Source organism: Cryptomeria japonica, chromosome 11, assembly GCF_030272615.1.
Source record: "Cryptomeria japonica chromosome 11, Sugi_1.0, whole genome shotgun sequence".
In the NCBI taxonomy this organism is placed as follows: Eukaryota; Viridiplantae; Streptophyta; class Pinopsida; order Cupressales; family Cupressaceae; genus Cryptomeria; species Cryptomeria japonica.
Window position 1 is genome coordinate 114,783,549 of NC_081415.1, and position 25,333 is coordinate 114,808,881.

At 36.8% G+C, this 25,333-nt stretch overlaps 1 protein-coding gene across 1 annotated transcript in view; it reads right to left on the minus strand.

The window, feature by feature from the left end:
• The window catches only part of LOC131037607 (obg-like ATPase 1), a 110,699-nt gene that overhangs the window by 73,802 nt on the left and 11,564 nt on the right, over positions 1 to 25,333 (minus strand). Inside the window, exons 3-5 of the mRNA XM_057969788.2 lie at positions 23,428 to 23,551; positions 5,116 to 5,207; positions 3,611 to 3,709 (exon numbers count right to left, since the gene is read on the minus strand). Coding sequence (XP_057825771.1) covers positions 3,611 to 3,709; positions 5,116 to 5,207; positions 23,428 to 23,551 — 315 coding nt within the window. The remainder of the gene's footprint in view (positions 1 to 3,610; positions 3,710 to 5,115; positions 5,208 to 23,427; positions 23,552 to 25,333) is intronic.

Genomic DNA, 25,333 nt, shown 5'->3' on the forward strand with positions numbered 1-25,333 from the left:
GTGCCTCGATTTTTGAGCTGTCTGATCTACATTCTATTTTCAGATTCTTCGTGGGTTTTTCAAGAGCTTTTCTAGGTTGGTCTCAGATTTTTTGGGTGCCTCGTTTTCCACACCTCGAATTTTGTGCCAACAAATTTGCCTTGGAATTTAAAAACAGTTCACAATTTCTGCAATTTCTATGGACGTTGGGATTTTTGCTGTTTTTTTTGGCCACCATTTATGCTATTTTAAGTTTGCAGAGATTTTTTAATTTCTGGGTTTCTTCCAAACCTCGAAATTTGCACCTTAGAATTTGTGTCAGAATTCTCCTCCAGGGTTTAAAATTTTTTGTGTAGCTGCTTTTATTCTGATTTTTGAATCAAATTCTTCTGTCTCATGCTTTCACTAGGCTAACCTTGTTCAACCTCCATTTTCGTGATGGCATCTTTGACCAACATCATGTTGGAACACAAACAAAAGTTCAACAGCTACCACAACACCTGGAAACAGTGCATGTTCACGATATTTGAATATTGTTGCCTTGATCAGATTGACTTAGGCCAAACCTCGTCTTACAGGTCCCAGGGTTTTTACGATTTTTTCCTGAAAAATTGTCTGTCGGTTTTTTGATTTTTTCCACAAAAATCATGGAAGGGTTTTCACGATTTTTTCCTCAAAAATTGCTCGCAGGGTTTATAATTTTTCCTTAAAAATTATCTCATCTGTAATCTGCGATATTCGCGTAAGATTTTAGTTATCTGGGTTTTACCCTTTTTTTCCACAAAAACGATGATTTGTAACCTCAGATTTCTTGGTTTTTCGATTTTCTCCTCAAAATCGTAAATCCTCTTTTCAAGGGTTCCCATTTCAGGGTTTGACGGTTTTTTCCTCAAAAATCGTGCTTTGTTGCAGTCAAATTGGGTCGTACCTGCTAGGGCGAACATCTGCAACCGTGGTATCTTGGAGTCAATTTTGGAGTTGGTACTCTTCTGCAAAAGGGTTTGCTGATTTTTTTCTCAAAATCATTGTTTCAGGCTTCAGTAATTCGCATGTGTCAAATCTCTAATTAGCGCGTGAAGGCTACATTAGCTTGGATGGCTTTTAGTATTCTTGGTCATTAACACTTTTTAGATCTAGGGGGGGTCTCCACCACAACAGAGTGTTCTTTTCATTTGTGATCAAAAGACTTGCAGTGTATACTAAAGGGTGGTTAGTAGATAGAATGACCATTAAGGGAGGGTATTAGAATATTTAATTATATTTTAGTCACCTATATTTAGTTCCTTGTTTAATGGTCATTTAGCTTTTTAGTTAATTAGCTTTTAAGTTTTATTTAGCATTTAGCTTTTTCTTTTTAGTTAATTAGCTTTTAAGCTTTATTTAGCGTTTAGCTTTTTGGTAGTTCACTTTAAACGACTTGTTCTTAATTTAGAACGTCATCTTGTAATCTCTATATATACGCTTGTATACTATTGAATAGATTATCCGATTATTGAATCATTCATTCAATTTATTTTTCAGTTGGATCCCATGTGTCATGGATCATTCTTTGGATATCTTGGACCTTTCATGGTCAGTTGTATTAATTTGATATGTATGCCTTCATGGCAAGATGTAAATTGTAATGTAACATTATCTGATTTTGTAACTTAGTGATTTAGTGAAATGCAATGTATTTATTATCTTATGATGCAAACAATGTATGTATGGAAATTTAATGTAATGCATATGTTTCATTTGAATATTAGATGTAATGTAATGGTTAGATTCTTAATTAATGAACTTAATCATGTTTTCTATAATTAAGACTATTGGATGAATTAACCATTGATTAAGTGTAATTATGTTATTAAGTTTAATCAACTTAATTGGATTATTTATTGTTAAGTAATGTTAGTGGTGAACCTAGTTAACCAAGTTGGGAAACCCTTTAGGTGTTAAGTCTTGCGTTGTGTAATCTAAACTTATTGTAAACTCTTTGTCTCATTAAACTCATTAAAGCTTCAAAAAAAAAAATTATTTGCACTCTTATCTAGTGTTTTAGTTTTATCCCTTCGGGGTTTCCTGGCAAAGCGTTACATTATATTAATTTGGTTTGTACGAGCTAATTGTGGATCTTTAATTTCCCTCTTAGTTCCTTGTCAAACCCTAACCTCCATGCAAACCTCTAGAAATCAGTATAACAGAGAACATCCCACACCTTGTAGATCAATCCCATTGTGTCATTGGAATGTTGGACCAGTTCCAGCAACGTGACAGCAATTATAAAACAAGACTTTATATCTTTAGGAGCAAAAAATTCCGTGATTGTCATTGTTAACATATAGTATTCAACTTAGTTTCTGACACATCCCTTAAATACCCAGCTTATGTCATTAGATTTTGCATACTAAGATTATTACTTAGTCTAAAAATTCTCCAGAGATTTTGATAGTTATCTAGCACAAGACTTCCAACTTAAGAATAAATAATCTGTTAACTTTAGTACTTTCAGATTGAATAAAACTCAGAAAAATCAGAATTAGTTTTAGCTAGGTTAATTAATTTATTGTTTTCCAGATTTAAGCATAATAAAAAAATTGAAATGCAAAAGGAACAAAACACAGTTACCCTGGGAAAACCTCCTAGGAGGAAAAACCCAGCCAAAAGATCCTCAGATCTGATTATGATTTGAATCCAACTGAATATTACACATTTATCTGGAGTCTAGATATTGCAGTTACAAGGGAGATGACATAGAGGCCTTTGGATGTCATGAATTGCAGTCCTTACGACTTGCTGATTGTAACAATGGTGGCAGCAACCCTTTAATGAAGTTCTTTATTTCTTTGGAGATGATCTGCTGCCTTACTTAGGTTCGCTGCCTTCTTTTATCGATCTGCACATCTCTTAGTATAGTTCGCTGTGACTTAACTGCCTTAAAATGTGATTCGCTTCCTTAGAATATTTTGCACCTTATTCAAAAGACTGGAAAAAAATATGAATGTACATTGTGTGTAGCTTGTGCTTTATTTATAGGAGAGCAGTTTAAACATATTATTCATGTCGGCCTTCTTGCATTTAACATATTATTCATTTAATCCCTTTTAACCAAAATGCATAGGGTTGGCCCTATCAAGGAGTGGCGTGGAGACTTGTAGCGTGGGGACCTTAAGTGTAGCGTGGGGTCCTTTTGGAGTGGCCGAAGTGTATAGGACCTGGCCCCATATTGGAGAAGGGGTTGGTCCCCTTAGGCGGATTCCAATGTTGCCCAAGGCAATTGGAATCCGCCGGGCTCTACTTATAACCAACATAATCCATTAATCAACTAAACTTGAATTGTACTCTTTACATACCCAACTTATGTTCACACATCAATCATGCAGGCAAGGCTTATTATTTATGAAACCACATTCAACAGGGTTGTTTGAGATAGTCTAAATCAAAGGCTTCAAATGAAGAAACAACAGTATAAATGAATTGTTCCAGAATATCATCAGAGGAATTTTAGAATAATAAAGGATGATGCCAGTAAGCAACAATTAGAGCCATTTAATCTGCATTGTTTAGAAAGTTGAAAAAATAAGGCACAGCTAATCTAACTTGATAATCAAAATAAATGTGTAAAAATTGGAAATATCAAAACTGTTACCTTTTGACAGCACTCCATTTCAACTTTTAACTGCTTATCATTGCTCCGCTTCATAGTCTTTTCTAGATCTTCAATGCGCCTTTCCATAAATTCCAGATCCTGCAATGAAGATGACCCAGAACCAGATACAGAGATTAAATTAAGCCTAGGCATATTGAGGGCACAATCTTAAGAGCAAAAGATAAATATCAAATATGCATACACAAACACAGCAATACAAAAAGATTATGCATGCATAGTAGAATGTCAAATGCTTCATTAAAACAGAAGTAAAATGAACATCTCACTTTCAGTGCATTAGAAACTAGCAAAAGAAAGAGTAATGCTTAAGATTTAATCAGGAAAGCTCTACAAAAAACATCCCAAATCTTGCAGCCTAGTCACACAACATGATGATTTCCACAATTTTAAGGAAGCATCCTTGTTCCCAAACTATAAATGATCACAATATTCATTTTGGAACACTGCCAATGCAATGTTTAAATATGGAAATAATGATCATTATGGTATCATTTACTTGATATATATAATAGTTGATCCTTCATACTGACATACCCAGCTGTTAACCAACCTATGTGATAACCAGTAAAATATTATATTAAAAATGTCTCATCTATTTGTCACTTAAAAGGATGAATTTCAAAATAATCTTCATAAATGATATTATAAGAAAGACAATGGGCTTGATATGTATAAGATTTGGTTGTTCAATTAATCTTCCTTAGATTTTAGCTGAGAATATATTTACTATTAGTTCAGTTCAGTGCTTGTATATCATTCAAAAAATTAGATTGCATTAACTAAGATTGATTTTTCCAAAATCTGTAATTTGCTTCTAATCAACCTTGTTCGAGTTATCATACTTGTTAAAGAGAAATAAATAAGCAAAAAGCTAAATGAAAAACAAGCATAAATAACTGAACCCTACAATAACACTTCAAGAGAAAAAATAATTCCCAACTGAATAAGTAGTTATCCCATTCTGTCCAAACAAAAAGTTCAAAATCTATATCACCATACATTAAGCCATCAGTAATCTGACATTACTGACACAAAATCCATGAAAACCAAATAGCGCCTTCTAAATCAATGGTGTCCTTACCCTGTTTCCAGAAAAATAAATCAATCAAGGAAGAAAAGGCATTTGTGCAACTTCAACTAAAAGTATTATACTCCAGAAAAACTGACATGTAAAATTCACAAGCCAGATAAACTGGTACATATTTAAAACAAATCTTCGGTCCGAACTCTGACCTTTCCAGTTTCCACAATGCCAATGATAAAGAGAAATACAAAAAAGTAATTTGTAAAACTAAAGACTGATAGTCTCAACAAAAGGCTATTCCAAAAAGATAAGCTAGACAATGAAATATTCAGCTTCTCCTTTGTTGCAAAAGTAACCATAATGACTACAAGTGAAAATGATATAACATTCCACCAGCCATATAAAATTAAATTTACTTTACAAACAAAAGGAGTGCCCCAAAAGATATCTTCTGATATACCTTTAATCGCAGTTCCTCAGTTATCACCTCTAGATCCCTTACAGGGTCCACAATATCCTCCACGTGAATAACTTCTGGATCATCAAATGCTCCTACAAACCAAAAGACATATTCATAAATTCCAGAGAACAACCAAAACAAAGTCGATTGTACAAATAAACACCACCTGAGTCGTGTAATTTCAAAATCAACCCAAGGCCAATTTTTATAGGATTATGTTTTATCTCAACTAGGTAACATTCATATTCAACAAACTCAAGAATTCTATTATTATTTAGAACACATAAATATTTTTTCACTTACTTTCACATTGTTACCATTATACTGACTTTGCAAAACCCATAGAAATCAATCAATCGCTTATGACACTTTTAAGCCATTATAAATTTATAATATGTCCAATAATTAGATAATACACAGTATACTTCTTGAACTTATTAGTGGCAAGAAAATTCTATGTTTCCTTTTCTGTTGGAATTATGTGTTATAAGAAAACAAAGGATACATTTTTCCTTAATTTCATACTTTCACCCAACAGAATTTGAAAGAATCCCTTGGTTGATAGTCACTAAATTTTCAAGAATATCTGCCATATTATTACGTAAATCAGTTTACCATTACTAAAATTGAGATCTGAGAAAAGTAGACCTCTCCTTTCCATTTCTGCAGAAAAAATATGGAAACGCTGGTGCAATCCTAATTAAAGTTCTTCAGAGTTTCAGAATGGGGAGACAGGGGGGGCCAAGCACCTAGATTGAGGAACGTCAGAGATAAAGCAGGGGAACACTGGCACACATAATATATAATAATAATAGTTATTTAAGTATAATTAACAGTAAATTATAATGTATAATAATATAACATAAATATTTTTTAATAATTATTAATTAATATATTAATATTTATAAGATTTTAAGAAATTATTTATAATATATTAAATTCAATATATGCAATTATATTATATAATATATTTAATATTTTTCATAAATAATATTATTATTATATAAATATTTACATATAGTTAAAGTTTAATATTTATTTATTAATTAACTAATAAACTATGTTACAATATCCACCCACTGAAGCTGTATGGACACGGATACATATAGGGCCATTATTGAAGACCCTCAATATGGATACGGCTGGATAGGACATTCATATAAAACACATACACATATTTTTAACACAATTTCCTAAGTTATTAGAGGAGATTTTCATTACTTCACAAGCAATATAGACATAATTGCTACATAAATAATTATAAGTTGATTTAACAATTTACAATATGCAAAAAAAGTAGAGTTGCATTGGAAGATAACCCAAACAATGGGTCACTGAAATAGAAAAACATTTCGTCAAATTAAATTCAGGAAGATTTATGTCAAATTTTAAAAAAACAAATCACATGGTATCCAGCATGGTTGGAAAATCAAGGTTTTTGGGGCACGTGTGGGTACAGTATCAAATACATATTCAGGCCGTATTGGATATGTATCTGTTTTGGATACAGGGATATGTGTGCACAGGGAGGGACAAAGGAGTTTCTGGCTACTTTGCCATCCACAGATCAGCTGAATCCAGGTTCCGTTCAAACTGGAGCCATGTTTCAATACAATCTGCCTGTGGGCAGGTTGTGGGAGAGTGGGATTGTATTCATCTAGGACAAAACATGAACCCGAGGATGATCCAAGGGAACCTAGGGCAATCTGTCCGTTGATTGTTGAACTTAATTTAACCATTTACACTGCCCTGTACAATATTTCAGACAGGAAATTTGCACAACTTTAGCAATTTTTATTACAATTGGCTATCCTCCTCCATACTGGTGTTAATAATTGTGGAACTTGAGACCCCATTTTTGTCACCAAATTTTCACCCAACTCCAGCAACACCTACAGCAGATGTCAACGATAGCAAGGTTTGAAAATGGTATCATTCAATGATCATCTAAAACAGAAACATCTTAGATTTCTGGGTCTAGTATTTTTTGTCCGGAACCAATATCTTTTTATTTTTGCAACTTAAAAGAATTTAGGGTTTCCATTTTTCACAGTTTTTGGGGACACTGGAGTGACCACCAGCTGTCCCTAACAGAAAGGGCATTCCAGGAATGTCTGTGCTTCTGCAGATGGACCAAGGGCATTTCTCTTCTGCTGGTGATGATGGCAGGGTGACAACTCCCCAGGGTCATCCCTATCCCAGATACACGATAAAAAGAAGTTCGATGGGGGGCATCCCTATGGAACATTGATCCTAATTTAGTCAAAGCAATAGTAAGTATGGTACAATCTTATACAAAATGTCTAGTATGAATCAGATCACCAGATCACAAGGCAAATTTTACACAGATTGCAGATCCATTTAGCAACCCTGTTCATAAAAACCACATAAGCTGAAACGACCTGACCTCAATCATCTTGGATAGCATCATCATGCCACTTTCACCCTGAATTTTAGTTTGATGCTCCAACACGAATGATTTGCAGATGGCACAGCTGCCAATTTCAAAGACTGCAGAAAGCATTGCTTTGCTGTGCCACAACTGGTTCAGAAAATAATGATCCAGATTTTTTCTCAACATAATTAAGAGTTTGATTTATGTACTGACATATTCTGAAATCATTAAGGCAATGTAAATTGGTAGACCCTTCTTTGACTGTCGGGAATAAAAGAAACAGAGATGAATCTCTTAGACAACAAATTGCAGAATTGACACAATGTTGAAAAGTAATGACATTCAACCTAACCTGATTAACTTCCATAGTTCACTGAATTCAGCGAGTCTAGAAAAGAAGGTCAAGACGGAAGAATATTAAAACCAGATATTTAACCAACTTAAAGAAACTTTTAATCAACTGTCACAAAGTTTGATATAAATCCCATGGTGGAGAAGCCAAGGGTGTTCTGTAGCTAGAGTCAATCTATAATGTTTCTCAAGTTAGGATGTTTACCAAAGGGCACATGGTTGCAGAGGAGATGTCCAACATTATCCAAATCCATTTTTTCTTCACTGAAACTCCCACACCAAAACCAGGAAGAACTTCTCAGTGCATTTCAAAATATTGGAACAACTATATGCAAAGCAAATCTGTACAAAAACCACATGATTGCCTATGAGATATCCAACCTTATACAAACCATATTTCTTCACTGAAATGGACAAGCCAAAACCAGGAAGAACTTTTCGGTGTGCTTTGGCATGTGGAACAACAACATGCAAAGGAACAGCAAAAATTCTGTCTCTTAATGATTGGACGGGTAAATCATGAAATCTAAATGTCAAATGGAACCCTCCATCACTTGTTGGCTCATGCTGAATGCCTGCCACTGCATTCCCTGAAGAACACTAGGCCATACTGGATAAAAGTGGACATATGTCAAAAACACAAGGAGACACCCATATTCTGAATTGCCTTTGACTTCAGCAAGTTATCAAATAACATTACCGAAGCATATGGGATTTCATATAATGTGAAGGCAGCCCAAGAGCACATTGTCAACATCTTATTTTAGAAACCAATGCTCAAATTTTGGGGAACTTCTCAAGTGTATTCTTCAAATTCTGCAAATTGTTTGCCAATTGCACATGATTATCAAAGAAAACCATCACCTCCTGAGGTCCTTCTCCCTCATTTGAGTGGCCCATCAACCTTATGGAAGGAACAAAGAGGTTGCATGCGATTAGGTCATGCATACGTGTAGCAAGCCCTTAATATTTTACAAATGCCATAGAAGGTACCCTGAAAGAAGTCAAAGAGAAGGTTTCAAAAGACAACTAGAAGGTTCCAAAAAGAATTAAGTAGAGATACAAGATAGAAATGGCATCATAGAGCACAAACACAAGTTAGAAGAGAAAAAAATACTAAGGAGAAAACCAAAGTAAAGCAAAAAAAGGAGTGATCAGAACATCCATTACAATTACTGTGTTCCTTATAAAAACGTCCTTTATATGTATTCTGTTCCTCAAAAAATTATCCATTATAATTGGTGTAACACTGATGAGGACATTCATCACAATTAGTGTTTTGGATAAACTATACCCACCTCAAAATAAGTATTTTGATACCCACCTCAACACCTTTCTACCTCCTCCGATAGTTGAATACAGTACCATCAACACCATGTCAAACTTTCTCCTATCACTTCAGATATATCCCACTTGTTTTCCTTTAGCCAAATTTAAATTCAATGAACCAATAAACTCTTTATTGCCCATTCCATTTCTCAGTTGTTCGCTACACCTGATCCTGCATGAACTTCCTCATGAATCCAAGATGGATTCTTCACAACTTTAGACTTGGTATCTTATCCTAACATGTATTGTGTTCTTAAGCAAAGAGAACATCCACCAGATCTTCTTTCAGCAACTCTTATGATTAAGTTGCACAGTACAAAAATCTTTATATGAGGATTGTTTTGGCATCAGCAAAGCCTTTAACTCTGCAGGATATTTCATTCACAGATGCTGCAACTCTTCTCATTCAACTCTATGCTTATATGAGTTATGATGCAGTGGTAAAATATTGAATTCGTTCAAGAGAGGTCCCCAATTCAAACCCCAATACATGCCTACATAATAATATGACAGTTTACAGCTTTTGATCAACAGAAGCATTCATCCACTGGCAAAACAAAATATGCATATACTTACATCAGTAAACCCTGAGGTTGCCTAATGGATTTCAAGTGATTCATCTTGTTATAATTTTTCTTCTTGCTATAATTTCCAGTTCCACTTCAGTCCCTGCAGTTTACCATGTATCTTTTAGTACAACCACAAACGCTGGCACTGGATATAGATTGTGTCCTATCGATCAGCCACTCTCCAGGACTGATGGTGAACTATCCAAGTTGGTCCTGCTCTCAGTTTAGGTCACAACACCTGGTTTTTCTGTGGCTACTCTTAATGGAGTTGTTGGCTCCACTTTGCCTAGCCGTGATCTTCTTCATTCCACTGTCCCATTTGTCACAAGGAGTCAGACACCTTAGGGGGCATTGTCATCTCCAATGGTGCTCCTAGGGTTGTGGTTGGTGTTGTTCCAAGGGATCTTTGTTCCTCTTTTAAATCAGTAGTGGGCATCAAAGTTGTAATGGAGGTGCCCTCAATTCCTCGCTCAAGGCAGTCCACCCTGATTATCTTGGGTTCTGAGGTTATATCAAAAGAAGCTTGTTATGTTGAAAAGGGTTTGATTTGCAAATGCAAAGGCCAATCTTAGCTGGTCTTCATTATAAGAACTTCAAGACTTGAACACATTTCTTGGACTTAAGTGTAGACATTTACCTGTATCCACATCGATTTTATGTTATTGTTTGTCAATCCTTTTTGGATAGGAAATTTATTTTAAAAAAGGGGCCCCCAGTTTGAGGGTTAATGCAGCTCTGTTGTTGAAGTGCCTTTAATCATCTTTCCGAATCTTTTTCAATGACCATTGTGCAGGTCGGTCTTCCCAATCTTCCTCTTCAGTTTTAGATTGATTCTAGTCTTAAGGCAATTGGTAATACCTTGGGGTATTTTCTTTCTTTCTCCTCCAAAACCAATTTACTCCCACAGCCTACTTTTGCTTGGATTCTTATTAAGACAGACTTGTCAAAGGAGTTAATGGCTGAAACTCAGGTCCAAGAGAGAAATTAGGTTTGATTCAACTGTTAGACTATGAGAAGCTGCCATTAAGATGCCATATCTATTATAGCCTTGGACATTTGGCTTCACAATGTGTCAAAGCAAAACATATTGCTTGTGGTTTAGCTTGTTGGTGGATGGATGCAAAACTCCACCTTTATGTGTATAGAGCTCAAAATCTCTCAAAGGTGTCTAATCCTCCCACTTTATATGCCCCTTTATGTTGTAAACCTCTAGAAATGTCTAAGAAGGTTTATCCTAGGACTTTGGTTGAGTCTTGCACTTAGGCCTCCCTTGTTATTCTCAAAACCTTAGGTGTCACCAATTGCTCTAGGTTCTTCTCAGACCCTGGATCCACCTTCTATTAGTAGTTTATCCTCTCCTTCTGCAACTATTGGCACTTCTCACCCTCCTTTTGAACATTCTTCTTCCTTATTAGCTTGTAGGTAGATGTCAAGGATCGTTCTGATTGGCCTTTGTTTGTTCCCACGGAAGCCCCATGTTCTTCAATTCTCATGGTAGTAATTTCATTGGTTAGCTTGGCTTCTTGCTAGAAAGTAATCTCAAATCTTGATATTGATGCTTCGAGTGAGGATGTTTGAACTATAGTTTCGATTAAGAAATCTTCCTTAAAAAAGCAAGCTTCTGTTCAAATGTTTTAAGGATCTCGTAAGCAATATAAGTAGTCTAGCAACTTGAAGGCTAGTTATTTAGTTTATTTTGTTCCTCGATTTTGGGGCATTCAACTCCTCCTTGTATACCTTGTTGGCCTTTTTGTTTGTTTTCCCCAAGTAAAGGCCCCCGTAGAGCACACATTTGATTATCAAAAAACAACTTGAGGTTACTTGATGGTAAAGGTGTCTATACTCCAAAATCATAAGTTCAAACCTAAAGGGGTGCAGCATTGTACACATTGTTTAACAATGAAAAGAAAAATAAGAGAGAATGCTTACATAAATGAAGTCTCAATTACCAAATTTGTGTCTCATCTAGTAGTGAACTAAGAACCACCTTTATCTTGATACCATTACAACCATCTTTGGATTCTAACATCTCTATTTGTAGTTAGCATGTACTTTGAATCCCACCAAATCCCATTTTTTTCTAGCTCATCTTGGCAGCTACAAGATCATTTTAATTCACCTATGTATGTGGGTGACAATTATTACAGAAAGTAATGACACAAAGAATGATTAATATTCAAGTTACAAACAATTTATCTGATAAGGATCATCGCCAACCAAGAAATGTAGAAAACTATAAGAATAAAGAATATTCCTAAAGTATATCCTAACAACTTAACTGACCATTATAACTAAATAATACAACATTGCTTTAATACCCTCCTTTAATGCTCAATCTGCTAGCTACACCACAAATTTGTCAAGACACAAATACTTGGTAGGAATGTTTGCAGTTTGGTCCATAGTTGGAACATACTGCAACATCAATGATCCATCATTTACAAGATGTCATATGAAATGACAATAAAGCTCCACATGTTTTGTTCGCTCGTGTAAGACTGGATCCTTGGCCAACTTTAACACCCCTTGATTGTCACAAAACAAGTGTGAAAACCCTATTTAAGACATTTACATGTTTGAAAGCATCCTCCATAGCCATGCTACCTCACATGTTGCTTTGATTGTTCTTTGATACTCTGCTTATGTCTCAAGGAAATAGCTACTACCTACTACTTCTTACTAGTCCATGTGACTGCACCTATACCAAAACTAAATACATACCCAAAAGTGAACCTCTTGTCATCAACAAAACCTGCCCAATATAAATATATGAACCCAACTAGTCTGAGATCTTCGCTTTTGCTCTACAAAATGTTAAATTCGAGCATCCCTTTCACATATCTCAACACCCTCTTCACTCCAACCCAATGTTTTACCGTATTTGATGTCATGAACCTTGAAATGTAACTTACAACATAGCTCACGTCAGGTCTAGTGGCTTTAAGATAGAAAAGGTTGCCCACTAATTGCCTGGATGTCGACTCACTGACCACCTTTGAGTCTGTTTGGCTGAAAGCTCTAGCCTTTTCTACATAGGTGTAGATGAGATCTTGCTATCTACCATTCTAAACTTGTGTAGCAATCTACTATCATATTTAGATTGAAAAATGAAAATATCACGCCACCTATGTGTTGACGTGTATTTTGTACACAATCATACACAGAATAAAATACCCAAAGGCATCTTATCCTCTCTTGAATAAAGTCTCTAACTGCTGAAGATATCGCAAGAAGGATCAGTTAGGGTGACTCCAATGTTCTTTTTAGTAGGGTCTCTACGTGTGGATAAGCACCAGTGGTCGTTGTGATTGCTGTGTCATCAAGGGGCCTTACGTTTCCGAAGTAGAATTTCCTATACTAACAAGTTCTCAAAAAGATCAAAAGAGTAGGGTTCACAAGAGATCTAGTCTAGTCTAACCCTAAGAACGACTCAATGTGGACGAGACTTGGCAAGATTCTACCAACTTCAATATTGCCATAAAATAACAACTCAATTGAAATTGATGCGATCTTCTAAGGTAACAAATGATTTTTCAATACATCAAGGATCAAGGACACTACCATGAAGGCACATATCCAAGATACAACAATTATTGAAGGTTTAAGTGATTCAAGTTTCTCCAGTTGACCACGCAAGGCGTTCCTACAATCAGCAAGAAGCTAGTGGTTTGGAAAGTGAATCTCATCGACGATCAAGTCCAACACTTTGTCCTTCAAACTAAAACTACTTTGATTGAGAATGATTCAAGAAAATGAACAACCATGAAGATAACCACGAGAATTGCAATAAAACACCATAACTTCAATATTTTATTGATCTCAAAGCCATCATGTACAACAATTGTTTGAAATTCCTTCCTCAAAGCTCAATCTTGCTACAAAATAACTTGCTTCTAATCTCTAATATCTTTCTAATTCTCTAATTTCTCCTTAATCTCTAGTTTTCTAGTTACAAAATGAAAGAAATGAGGGCATAAATAGCATCCTCAATTACAATGAACGGTCCAGATCGAAAGAAGATCAATGGCCAAGATTATGACACCTAAACCCTAATTAGGGTTTATTACAAATAGTCCCCTTTTTACTGAACAATATTAAATGCATAGCCAAATATTAAATTTGGCACAAAAATCTAGGAGACATAGACCAATGACAATTAAGGTGCCATGTCATCTATAACAACCTCTCATCTAGAATCTTATTCCCTTTCCAATGCTCCTTTTTAGCATATGCAATGAATCTGGAGACGATTCCTTCGATTTCAGCAATTGGAATCTCGGGAAGATTCCTCATTCTTTCTTCTAAGTGGATGACCTGATCAAAAGCCTTGAGAAGAGCAGCGTCCCATCCAGGTTCAAGTTCTTTAGTCTTCTCAATCAGGAGCATGGTGGCAAACATCCGGTCCCGTTGCTCATCAGTGATAACATTAGCATCCTTACAAAAGATGACCTTAACTCTTTCCTCCAATTCCTGCAAATCCACATCTGTCTCAACTTCGATCCTCCTGCCAAGAATAGTACGTAGTACCTCAAACACTCTGTCCTGGATCGGGTGGATAACCTCCTCAACATGATTGCATCTAGTACTGATGTCCTCGAAGAGAACTTCCTTCATTTGGAGTAAGGTTGACCACTGAAGTAAACTATGAGGTCCTCCATCCATTATCTTTTCTTGCACTAGGACCTTCCTTGACGTTTGTCTGATTACTTGCAAGACAGGAATGATAACATCTTTAGTATGAGCAAAGGCAGCTACCGTTATCATCAAGTTGTGGATGATCTCAAGAACCTGGATAGCTCGGTGAATAGTCTGCATCATCCTTGTTGCAAATTCCATAGCAACTGTATGAGATTTGTCAATCCATGAGCTCATAAGCTGGACCAAACTCCTGACTCTCTCTGCCTCACCAATTGATTGAAGGGGAAGTGCCTGTATGGGTGATCTTGCTGGATCCTAAAATCCTAAAGGCTGATTGAGATGGTTGAAATATGCTCTCCATGCACTGACCTCTCAAGCTTTCTATTTTTCTCCATTTCTTCCCTAAGCTTGTCTTTCAATGCCTCAAATGAATCGATGGCCTCATCTAGTGTCTGCTCGGCTGTGAGTGGACCAAGCTCAAATGTCTCTACATCATATTCTTCTGCGAGGATCTCACCTTCCTACTTGTCTCAGGTCTCTCTTTCCTCTTGGAGCCTCTTGGATGGAGATTGCCTTCACTTGCGCTTCGAAGGTTGCCTTCGCTTGCATTTTTGGGATTAGGATTACCTTCACTTACACTTGCCCCACCTTCAGCTGGTCTCTCCTCCAAAGTGAAAGTCATAGCTATGCCTTGCTCTCTCAACTTCTGATGCTGCACATCAACCCATCTGCGAGTACAAGACAAAACTGGAGCCATCAAAGCATCTAGATCCACAACCTCGGGCTCATTCCAATCTAACCTCAATGATTTGCTTTCTCAATCATAGGATGATTGGAGATGTCTGCCACTGTCCTGAGCTTGGTCGGCCACTCTATAAATCTTGCATTTCCTGATGAAGTCCAAAGGCAATCTAGAATGCATCTTTCTTTTCACTTCAAGATCATCTAAGAGATTCATCACAAAGTCTTCTATCTGAAACTCATGCTTGTATTTTCTACCGACTGTCTCCTCTATATACCCATATGGATCAAAGCTCTCTCTCAAGGCAAAGAATGAAAAAGAATACAAAGCTAACTCCTTCTCTGCGTCATCCATCGCTAGAGCATTAGGACATACCTCAACTGAATTCCCTAATATGATAGGCACAGGAACTCCATTTCCATGTCTGTGTCTGAATGCCTTCGCATAAGCTGCCAACTGTCTAGTTACCTCAAGTAACACTATTCTGTCTGTCGGATATCTCGGCAACATGTATGGAGGTGAAGGACATCCATGAACTCTAATATAAGTAAATTTCGGGAATTGGATAAACCAAGCACCGTACCTCTTTACTAGCTCTTGTGCATCCTGTGATAGCTTGTTGTGAATCCCGCCTTGCAACGTCCTTGTGATGTTCATTGTGAAGGTATCATTAACTAACTTGTAGTTACTTCCTGGTGGATGATGCAAGTGAACATAGGAATCACAAACTCTGACCTCGCCGGGTCCTCTTCCAATCACTCCTCTGTGAGGTAGTCCTACATACTCAAAGCTCCTGATCAAGGCATATATGACGTATGAACTCATGTGGAAAGACTTGGTAGCCTTCAGTCTCCTTAACTGTACGTCCAAGCAATGGCTAATCATTCTAGCCCAATGAATTGTTCCTTTTCCCTGAACTATCACTTGGATGAAGTAGAACATCCACTTCTCAAAATAGAAGGCTTGAGGGGCTCCTGTGACTCGGTTGAGCAGTGTTATCAAATCTCTGTACTCCTCCTGGAAATCAATCCTATGTGGTGTATTTGGAACCTTGCTCAGGTGAGGACGACTCTTGAGTAACCAATTCTTATTGATGATGCTTAGGCAAGCGTTCGGATCATCTTCGTACATGGACCTGGCTCCTTCTATGCTTTTGTAGACCATATCTCTGTGCTCTGGAAGATGGAAAGCCTCACTTATAGCTTCCTCTGAGAGGTAAGCCAAAGTGTTTCCCTCGTTGGACACGATCGTTCTGGACTGTGGATCATAATGACGAGCACACTCGATCATCAACTCATGGCACTGGACTGCTGGAGGGAAGTCGGCCGCCTTAATGATGCCACTTTCAATTATCCTCCTGGCGACAGGTGATGGCTTGCCAATGTAAGGGACCTCTCGAAACTTCTTCGTACTGAAGTTGCCCAAGTTGGTACCTCCAATGTTGCTCCACTTAGACACAATCTTGGTCTCCAATTCTTCGTTCTTTTGATCTTCCTTCATGAGAGCTGGACGACTGGTGGATGCTCCCGCCTTCGGGGTCGCCATCGTAACACCTACACAACATTTCATAATAAGTAATAGATTTTGCAATGTAAAACTATAGATTAAAGATTAAATTTAGGAAACTTCATGATAAGTATTTGAGTTATCATTTCCTAAATACGATTGAGCTACAGGAAATTCAAATTTTCAAAATTCAAAACTTAATTGAAGACTATGACGATCAACATTTAAAATTAAGACAAAAAGAAGACTTCGCCATACCTTGCTCAAGAGCTAACTCTAAAAATGCAAAAATAAGGAAATTCGCCTAGGCAAAAATCGAAGTTTGAAGTCTCAACGTGATCTTCCTCTAGCAAAGGCATCTCCCTTGTCAATTCCACCACCCTTTGGGGTCTTCAATGTGATGATGGCAAATTCGCTCCACCTCAAACCAAGTTCGCACTCCCCTTGAATGGAAATTTCGCACCTCTCCTTGATGAAATTTGCACTTCTCCAAATCGCATGCAAATGATTGTTTAAATGATGATTTGAAATGTATGAAAGTACCCTCCTTATATAAGCGCTCATCTCCTTAATTACCTCTAGGCCGACTTTGTAAAAATAGGCAAATAGAAACAAATTTTAAATAACAATAGGGGCCGACTTTGTAAAAATATGAAAATATAATCCAAGCGCACTCCCCTTTTTATTTAAATTAATTAATTAATTAATTAATTGCCTTTGTAATTAATAGTTTCGATTTTTTAAAGGCAAAATTAATTAATAAATGTTTCATGCGCACCCATTAAATGCCAATTTTAATTAAAAATTTCAAATTTCATCGAATTTTAGCATTTAATATAATTTGAAAATTCATTAGCGCCAAAACATGGGAGATGTAAAGGGGTACAAACCATATCGCTCTGGTCCCTGGGAGAGGGACAGGAGCGATTTAGCATTTTGCTCTTGAATTTCTCGCCTTTTACGTTCAAAACCACTTCCTCTACGTTGAAACTAGCATCTTCATCGGGAATCCTGAACTTGATTGATTCAATGTTGTAAATGAATGCCCCTTAGATCATTTTCGCTCTGGTCCCTGACTGAGGGACAGGAGCGAACTTGCATTTACTCCTTGGTCTTCGCCTCTTTAATCACTAATTTATATCACAAGGCAAGTAACAACTTTATTCTTTCATTCCACGCATACTTACTTGTCTTTTACAAGGCAAATTTGATATTTGAGTGAATATCGCCCTGGTCCCTTGGTGAGGGACAGGAGCGAACTTTACATTCTAGCTCAAATTTGTCACCTTTTAACCTTGACTCCTTGTTCATCACCTTTCAAATGACATTTTCAACCTTGTGTAAATTTGCTTTGATGTGATCTTTGAAAGAAAATGATTGATTTTATGAATATCGCCCTGGTCCTTGACTGAAGGACAGGAGCGATTTTGCCTCTTTGCTCAAGTTAGTCACTTTTTGACGTTTGGTTCCTTGCTTATCATCTTCCCAAAGACATTTTCGACCTTGTGCGACCTTGCCTTGACGTGGTTTTTGAAAGAAATGACCAGTCTAGTGAATATCGCCCTGGTCCTTGACTGAAGGACAGGAGCGAACTTTAGTCTATGGTGCAAATCCTCCATCATATTGATATCAAATTGTCTTCAAGGCGTAAAATGATGTCCTTTATTCCTTCTTAAACGTATGAAATGGGAGTGACATTCAAAATTTAAGCACACTTAAACATTTCGCTTTGGTCCCTAGGAGAGGGACAGGAGCGAACTTTAACTCATAAGCTCATTCGTGCTTTGCCAACGTTTAAAACTATCTTCAATTGATCCGCCATGCTCCCCTTCACTCATCCTTGACATGGAATTTGCTTCATCTTGGCGAGAAATTTGTCTAAGGAAGAAATCGCTCTGGTCCCTGGGAGAGGGACAGGAGCGCCTAGGACAATATGGGCTTTGTTTGGTGTCTTGCAATCTTCAAATTATCTTCAATGGATTCGTTACGCCCTTTTTGCTTGCCTCAAACTTAAAACTCACTTGATCTTTGCCCAAAACTTGTCTTATAAGGAAAATCGCTCAGGTCCCTAAGAGAGGGACGGGAGCTATCACTAAAATTCGCCCTGGTCCCTGGCTGAGGGACAGGAGCGATTTTGCTTCTAGGGCCAATTTTCCTCATGATGGCACTTTCAAGTTATATTCAATTGATAAACTGTACCTCCTTTGATCTTCTCAAATCGCGAAATCGTTCAAATCTTTCAAGGACAAGGCAATTTTGGATTTTAAGCTCCGGTCCTTCAGTGAGGGACAGGAGCGATTTTTGTTCCTGGCACATTTCCTTGTTTGCAAATTTCTTTAAATTATATTCAATGGACAGAACATGCCCCCCTTTATCTCTTCCAATCCAAAAATCGTCTTGATCCTGCAAGGACAGTGAAATTTTGAGAAACAAGCTCCGTTCCTTCAGTGAGGGACAGGAGCGATTTTTGTCCTTGAGGGTAAATGTTCATCCTTTCGTTGCAAACGACTAAGTCTGGACACTCCATCATGTTGATTTCACCTTCCATCACGTCCTTAACGCTTTAGTTTGATCAAAATGAGGTCAAAATGGCCTAGGCAAGTCACTTCACCCTGGTCCCTGACTGAGGGACAAGAGCGATTTGGCCTCAAACTCCAAAAATTTGCCATTTTGAGTCTCAAAACTCTTCCAAATCTTTCAATTCGCGTTCAACTACATCTCCTGGCGACTCTGCACAAGACAAATGAAAGAAGTCAATTCACAAGATGCATAGAAATATGATTTTCGCCCTGGTCCCTGAGAGAGGGACGAGAGCGAACTTGCTTCCATAGGGCAAAATATCAAGATTTTAAGGCTTTAGTCACTTGACAAGGCAAAATTAAGCCATTTCCAATGCCTAGGATCAATTATTAAAATTTCCAAAATTTGGTCAAAATCATTCAATCAGACAAACTTCCATAATTCCATCATCAACACTTAGGCAAAATTTGGACTTGCATTCAAAATTCCGACTAAACCTAGACAGACTTACTTGACCTCTGACGAATTCACCTCATCTCAAAATTGCATCTTACGGGAGGAAGCTCAACAATTCTTCAAAATGGACTGGACTCTGGCCTGAAAACACTAAAACGGAAACCCTAAGGCTTGACCCTAGTCCAGACGACTGACTCACTAACCCAAAACCCTAAAAGCAGAGAGAAGGACGAGCAAAACCGAGCAAAAAGAGGGGGTCCCCATTTCATGGGGCGATGTGTGAAATGGTCACAACACTATGCAATAATGGAGGAGGCCTAAGTTTATCATGTTAGAAACCTTGCTCAAATTCCATTTGATTTGCTCAATCAAATGTGCCTCACTACCTATTATAATGTGATATCGTCCACATAAATGACTAGAAGGATGATGTCATTGCCTACACTTTTGAACTAAAATTTAGGATCTGAAGGACCTGTCTGAAACCCCTATTCATCCAAATACTTGTCAATCTTTGTGTACCATGCCCTACGTGCCTATTTTGGGGCATTAAGAGCCTTAGTCAATCTACATACGTGACACTTCTTTCCTATAACCTGAAATCCCTAAGGCTGAGTCATGTACACTTCTTCCTCTAAGTCACCATTGAGGAAGGCACTCTTTACGTCAATTTGATGGGCTTTCCAACCAAACTGTGCTACAATGGTCAAAACCAATCGGATGGTGCTCATCTTTGTTGTAGGACCAAAATTTTCCGTATAATCAATACCTTCTCTCTATAAGAATCCTTTAGCCACTAACCAATCTTTGTACTTGTCAAGTGTACGATCAGCTTTGTACTTGACATTGTACATATGTTTGCAGCCAATGGGTTTCTTCCCTAGTGTAAGATCTAAAAGAGCCCAAGTTTTAATCTTCATAAGACTTTGATGTTCGGGTTCCATGGCCTTTTCCCATTTTGGTTTACCTTTCGCCTCTACAAAATCTTGTGGCTCATAAACACTTTGAATTGTAGGCATAGGAGTAAAGTTAATTGTGTTCTACTTGCTCTTGCCTCTAGATGAGATATCTGTCTTTGATCATTTCATCATCCCAAACAAGACCAACAAATTTTCAACACCACTTAGGTCTCTTTGTAGAAACCCCTTTATCCAAATCAATGTGGCCATCATGACTTGGGCTGCCTAGTACTATATCATCTAGATGCTAATCCAAGTCCTCCTAAAGACAATTTGTTGGACTATACCAAGGAGATTACTCTTGTTCAAAATCATCAGTCCCCCTTTCAGGTCTTGCTAATGGAAGACTTAGGTGTAGATTTCTCTTGGACAACTAAATCTTTAGCCTTCATAGGGTGATCTTCAAAACTCTTGATGTCAAAAGAAAGCTGAAAATCTCAAACTTCTTCATCAATCACCACATCCCTGCTGAAAGTCAAGTGGTCAATGTCCACATCAATCAGCCTGTAGGGTTTATAATTGTCATTGTTCCCTGTTAGCATTAACTTTTGACTCTTGGAGTCTAGTTTGATTCTCTTGAGATTTGGAATCCAAATGTACGCAGTAGAACCAAAAATCTTAAGATGGCTCTTTCCTTGTTTCCTCCCAAGCCATGCTTCCTCTAGGTTCTTCTCCTTCACTCCCTATGTCAAAGACAAGTTGAGAAGGTACATTACAATGTAAACTGCCTTTGCCAAAAGCTTCTTAGGAACACTCTAGTTCTCCAACATACATCGAGCCATCTTCGTAATCGTATGGTTCCTCCTCTTAACTACACCATTCTGCTAAGGGGTATAGGGTGTTGTGAATTGATGCTTAATACCCTGTTTAGCACAAAAGTCTGTGAATTCCTTTGGGCAGAATTCATCCCAATTATCAGAACTAAGAGTTATGATTGCACATCTCAACTCTTTTTCTACTAATTACTTGAACTTCTGAAATTTTGTAAACACGTCTGATTTTTCTTTAAAACACTTGCATTTTCCTACTATAGTCATCTACAAACAAGAGAAAATACCTGGCACTAATGACCGATGTTGTATTCATTGGTCCACATACATCTTACATGAACCAGCTAAGAACCTTCTGCGTTCTCCAAGCCTACGATTCTGAAGCTCCCCCAAAGCACCGAAAACTGAAACTGATGACGCCGAGATGTAACTGATGCTGAAGAATGAAGTTGGGTGCCAAAATAGGCACTTACTAAAAATAGAAATGTTATTCAAGAATTGTAGAGAACAATCCAGAGGCCAAAAACACTACAACGAGCATCACCACCAACTATAATACCAACTAAACATGCACACAGTTGTCAAAAGCTAATAAAAATGAAACTGCATTCAAAGACTCAATTTTCTTATCAATATATAACTTGTGTGACAACTTGGTGTCTAAATTACTATCAAGATGTAAATCTTAAGCAAAGATATTAAAATGGAGGAAATATAGCTAATAAATAAGGTTAACTAGGGTGTGCAAATTGTTAAAAAGATCGTGTGATATCTGTCGATCCTAAAAAAATATTGAAATTTAAAAATTGTGGTGGTTTTGTTTCAAAATAATAAAGAATCCATCAAATATATGAAAAACCAAAGAAAGCCAAAACTAGATGATAAAAATGTCAGAAAAAAAAAAAAAGAAAGAAAAATGGCAACATATAACCTCTAAAAGATAAACAACTGTGTGGAAAGACAACAAGAACATAATCGATGTGTAGAATACTTACTTACACAGAAATTAACTCTAATTAACTCTAATGTCTAAAAGATTATTGGAAGTTAAGAAAAAGAGGAAATTTGAACCATCGACTATTATATAAACAACTACACAGACACTTATGACTATCAACTGTCAAGAAAGACAGCTCCACCAAAGTTTTGGGTTTCACTATCCCAAGAAAAGTAAGCAAGAGGAAATGGAGGGCAAACTTCAGCAAGAGCACTGAGGGAAAGTACACAGAAGCAATGCTAGAAAAGAAACAAAGAAATTTGCTGCTTGCTTTAAACAGAGTAGAGGAGGATTATGACAATCTCAAATGGTAAGAAAACAACATGAAGACAAGATCGAAAACAAATACAAAGTGCAATGGAAGAAAATAAGGCAGAAACAAAGAAAAAACAAATGGTTAGTTTAACAAATCCTTTGAAGAACATAAAAAACGGAAAAGGCTTGGCTCAGTCACAAAGTTGATCAAAGCTAGCCCATGCAGCAAGAGTGATTGCAATCAAGGACAATTAAAGCTTGTGTTTTAATATAATGCTTCTTCACAAAAACAACTCTACCCAGAAAAGTGGCATGACTCTTCCATATAAGCCAAAAGCAGTGGACTCAGCACTCTCAAAAAAAGAAGACCCAAGGGAAAGAAACAAGTTGAAGGCAACTTGCAAACAGGCTTCTCCATTTTGAAAAACCAGTGTATTTCCTTCGCCAGTACCAAGGCCCTTATTAAGTATTAACATTCCCAGATTTCTCACCTAAGTAAATGCAGAGATAAGAAAAAAAAAAAGACATAACACAAAGAATTCTCAAGTGTAGTGGTAACTAAGAGCGATATGAGAATGTTGTTAACTACAACTTTGCTGATGAATTCATTGATTTTGCATGGATAAAACTTCACAGTGACAAGTGTTATTCCAAGTATGAGGGCAGTAACTTGTACACATCTATATATAAGATTGCATAGAACTTGGATAAAAGAATAACAACAAAATGAAAACCGAAGCTCCATTTTTTAAACTTGCCAGTGCTTAAGGATTTCTTATGAAATTGATAAGAGCATTAAACTAGCAAAGTTTTGAATACACTTACTGCAAACATGAAAAATTCCATCAACTGCCCTTATGTGAGAAAGAAAGTTGTTTCCGAGTCCTTGCCCATCATGTGCTCCTCGTACCAACCCTGCTATGTCATGCACTTCCAAAAATGCAGAAACCTGCAAGAAATAGTAAAGGAAGATAGAAGTTAGTCCACTTAAAATCATTATCACCCATTTATACCACCCCTTATCATTGCCATATTTACTAGCTGATAAAATAATTAGTAGTCCACCCACAGCAATGTAAAGTTGAAGTTACAAGAATAAATACATGTCATAAACATCTAAACCAATTTAAATCTTTTGCCCTTTCTATGCCTTCAGAAAATTGATAGCAAGAGACATAATGGAAAACATAAAGAATCCTTCCAGGCAGACAAGTCAAAGTAGAATATTCTACAAGTCAAGACCTTGCCATTCTACAATACCTTCATTGCTGCCTATAGAACTCTCAAAAATACCTGATTTATAATCTTTAATGGAATAGACTGTTTTTATTTCAATACATCAACTCATACTATAAGAATCAAAACATTAACAGTCAACCCACATTAAATCATGTGAATAAGTGCTCAAATGCAATCATTTTTATACAATGTGTGACTTTGCATAAGCACAAAATGGATATAAAGCTCAAATAAGCTCCACGCATATCAAACAAATAATTTCTAACATTGGTTTACTTCTACAGATTTGAGTTCTTATTTTTCAAAATACAATACATGGACCAACTAGAACTTGAACCTAAAACCTTACAGATGCAACTCAAGTTCTTTCCACTAAGCCAGCAGCCCTTCACAATTTCATAAGTGTGGATTGAACCTGCGACACTTTTGTAGACTATAAAAAGTAGCTTCTCATTTATTTTGCTAAGATGTTGTGCAACCTTTCAACTTATAAAACAGAAAAACGTTTAACAGATTATTTAAGTGTGACATGACATTAAAAAAATCAAGCAAATTACAACGTAATCTTCAGTGTTTTGTTTCAGGCATACAGTTTCAGCAACAGCAAAAGAAGTCCATATTTTGGGAAGGGCAGAGGCACAGCAATTAAAAAATTATTTAAAAAATAATTACAAAAAGGCTCAATCACTGAAAGAAGCTTCAATTTTTCCCTGCTTGTGGATTGATAGTTCATAAGAAAAATGGAAATGCAAAGTGGCAGGCTCTAGAGGAGTTAAACTAAATTTGAAGGGGTGTTCCAAGGCAACCCTGAGTTTACAGTGGCAGGATATCTCATTTGTGATTCTCAAGGTGATTTTGTACAGTGGCTCAATGCATATAGGACAGAAGTCAGCCAATAAAGTGGAATGGGAAGACCTCCATGCTGTTATAAAAGTGGCTTATGGGGTAGGTTATTGATCTTTAAAGATGGAGGGTGACTTAAAAATTGTGATTCAAGCAGTTAAGCAATTCTGTCCTGACTGGAAGCTCCATTACAAATTAGAAAAAATATCTAATAATATATTTCTAACACATTGCTATAGAGAACAAAATGCCCTATCTGACTATATAGCTATAGCAAGATACTCAAAAACCAGTTTTTTCTTTGTTTAAAAATGTGTATGCCAAAGATTGGAGATTGTTCCTAATCCAGTTTGTTGGAGCAGCCTCTACAAGCATAGTGTTAGGCACTAAGTTTATATATTTTTGATAACTTGCCTTGGAAGTGCATGTTTATTTGATGGGAGATCAAACATGCTCAATCATTATTTCATTACTTGTTCTTAATTATTGCATGGTGAAGCTAGGCGTATGTAAGGCACAAAGATGAGCTGTATTTGTATAGCAATGGCAGCTTCATGTGATGTCATGTTTGCTTTTGATAGTCGGTAGTTCTTTGTATTTTGCATTGGGGTTCCTATCTCTTAGGAGGCATACAAACTGGTAAAGGAGT